Source organism: Gossypium arboreum, chromosome 8 (assembly GCF_025698485.1).
Source record: "Gossypium arboreum isolate Shixiya-1 chromosome 8, ASM2569848v2, whole genome shotgun sequence".
Lineage (NCBI taxonomy): Eukaryota > Viridiplantae > Streptophyta > Magnoliopsida > Malvales > Malvaceae > Gossypium > Gossypium arboreum.
The window spans coordinates 7,346,408-7,347,688 of record NC_069077.1 but is presented as its reverse complement, the minus strand read 5'-3'; the positions used below and the strand labels follow the sequence as shown (position 1 = coordinate 7,347,688).

General features: G+C 42.1%; 1 protein-coding gene across 1 annotated transcript; it reads right to left on the bottom strand.

Annotated features, from left to right (window-relative positions):
• Positions 1-209: 209 nt before the first annotated feature.
• On the bottom strand, positions 210-990 carry LOC108468898 (glycine-rich protein 23-like). Its single transcript, XM_017769765.2, has one exon. The coding sequence runs from the start codon at positions 888-890 to the stop codon at positions 363-365; it is 528 nt and encodes a 175-aa protein (XP_017625254.1). The 5' UTR covers positions 891-990; the 3' UTR covers positions 210-362.
• Between the last annotated feature and the right edge of the window lie 291 nt (positions 991-1,281).

Genomic DNA, 1,281 nt, shown 5'->3' with positions numbered 1-1,281 from the left:
TGTCTCAAAAATCTGCAAACAATCTGATGATAATAATTGTGTTGGAATCTATGTCTTATATAAGTTCGATTTTTATGTAGAGGATTTTAATTTAAAGTGTAGATATATTTCGACAATTGAGTTTTAATTGTTAAAAAAAAAGTTGATGATAATAATTTAATGGTAATAATTGGATGAGTTTGGCACAAAAATAAAAGGCTAAACGCAGATAAGTTAAATCTGGTCCATGCGGACATAGGATTTAGACCCACGAAATCAACAACTAGGAAGAACAAACATTACTTTTGTTTTTTTTTAGAAAAAACATTAACAAAATTACAAAACATAACTAAACAAAGAAGACGATTTCGGAGTAAACTATTTCATGGGGAAGGAAGTAAACCAGCGCCACCGCCACCACCAGCTCCTGCTCCACCTCCAACTCCACCGCCAACAGCGCCTCCTACTCCACCACCAGCACCAGCGCCACCACCTACACCACCACCAGCACCACCAAATCCACCGACTCCACCGGTTCCTCCAAGTCCACCGACTCCACCGGTACCTCCAAGTCCACCGAATCCACCGGTTCCTCCAAGTCCACCGAATCCTCCGGTTCCTCCAAGTCCACCCAAACCACCACCACCACCAAGTCCACCTACGCCACCAAGGGGAGTAACCCCACCAAGAACCCCACCACCACCAAATGGCATGCCATTTGAGCCAATGCCAGCGAAGCCCCCTGCACCACCGTAAGTAAGGAAGTTCTTTTGGTCACCAACGGAGGCAGGTGCAGCACTAGGCACCGCGTTAGCAGCCATTGTAGTAGTCGTTGTGGGAACATTTCTTGCACTAGCGTGAACCACAACTAATGCAAGAAGAACTAGCAACGATGAACTCCACTTTGCCATGTCTAACTGTCTCTATTACACAGTCTAATCTAATTTCTAGTGTGTTGGTTCTAAGTATATCTGGTATGTGTTGGACTGTTAGAGATCGGCTTTTAAAGGCTAAAAAAGAAAGGGGTGGACAGTTGTGAGCATTGAATGGAGCTTAAATGCAGGCAAAGGACATTGATGTCTTAAATTTCCAAGACCTACTGTAAAAATATGGTTAATAGGGATTTGAACAAATATTTTTATGAGGTTTCGGCATGGGTTTTCGAATGTCTATTAATGCATGCATTTCTCAATATTTAAATGTTAGAGTTGATGGTGAAGAGGTGTAGAGATGTTGATGGTGAAGAGGTGTAGAGATGTTGATGGTGAAGAGGTGTATACCATCGTATTAACATATTTTATT

What these genes read in the sequence shown, in the direction of transcription:
- LOC108468898 (XM_017769765.2), bottom strand. Translation starts at nt 890, where the DNA reads ATGGCAAAGTGGAGTTCATCGTTGCTAGTTCTTCTTGCATTAGTTGTG.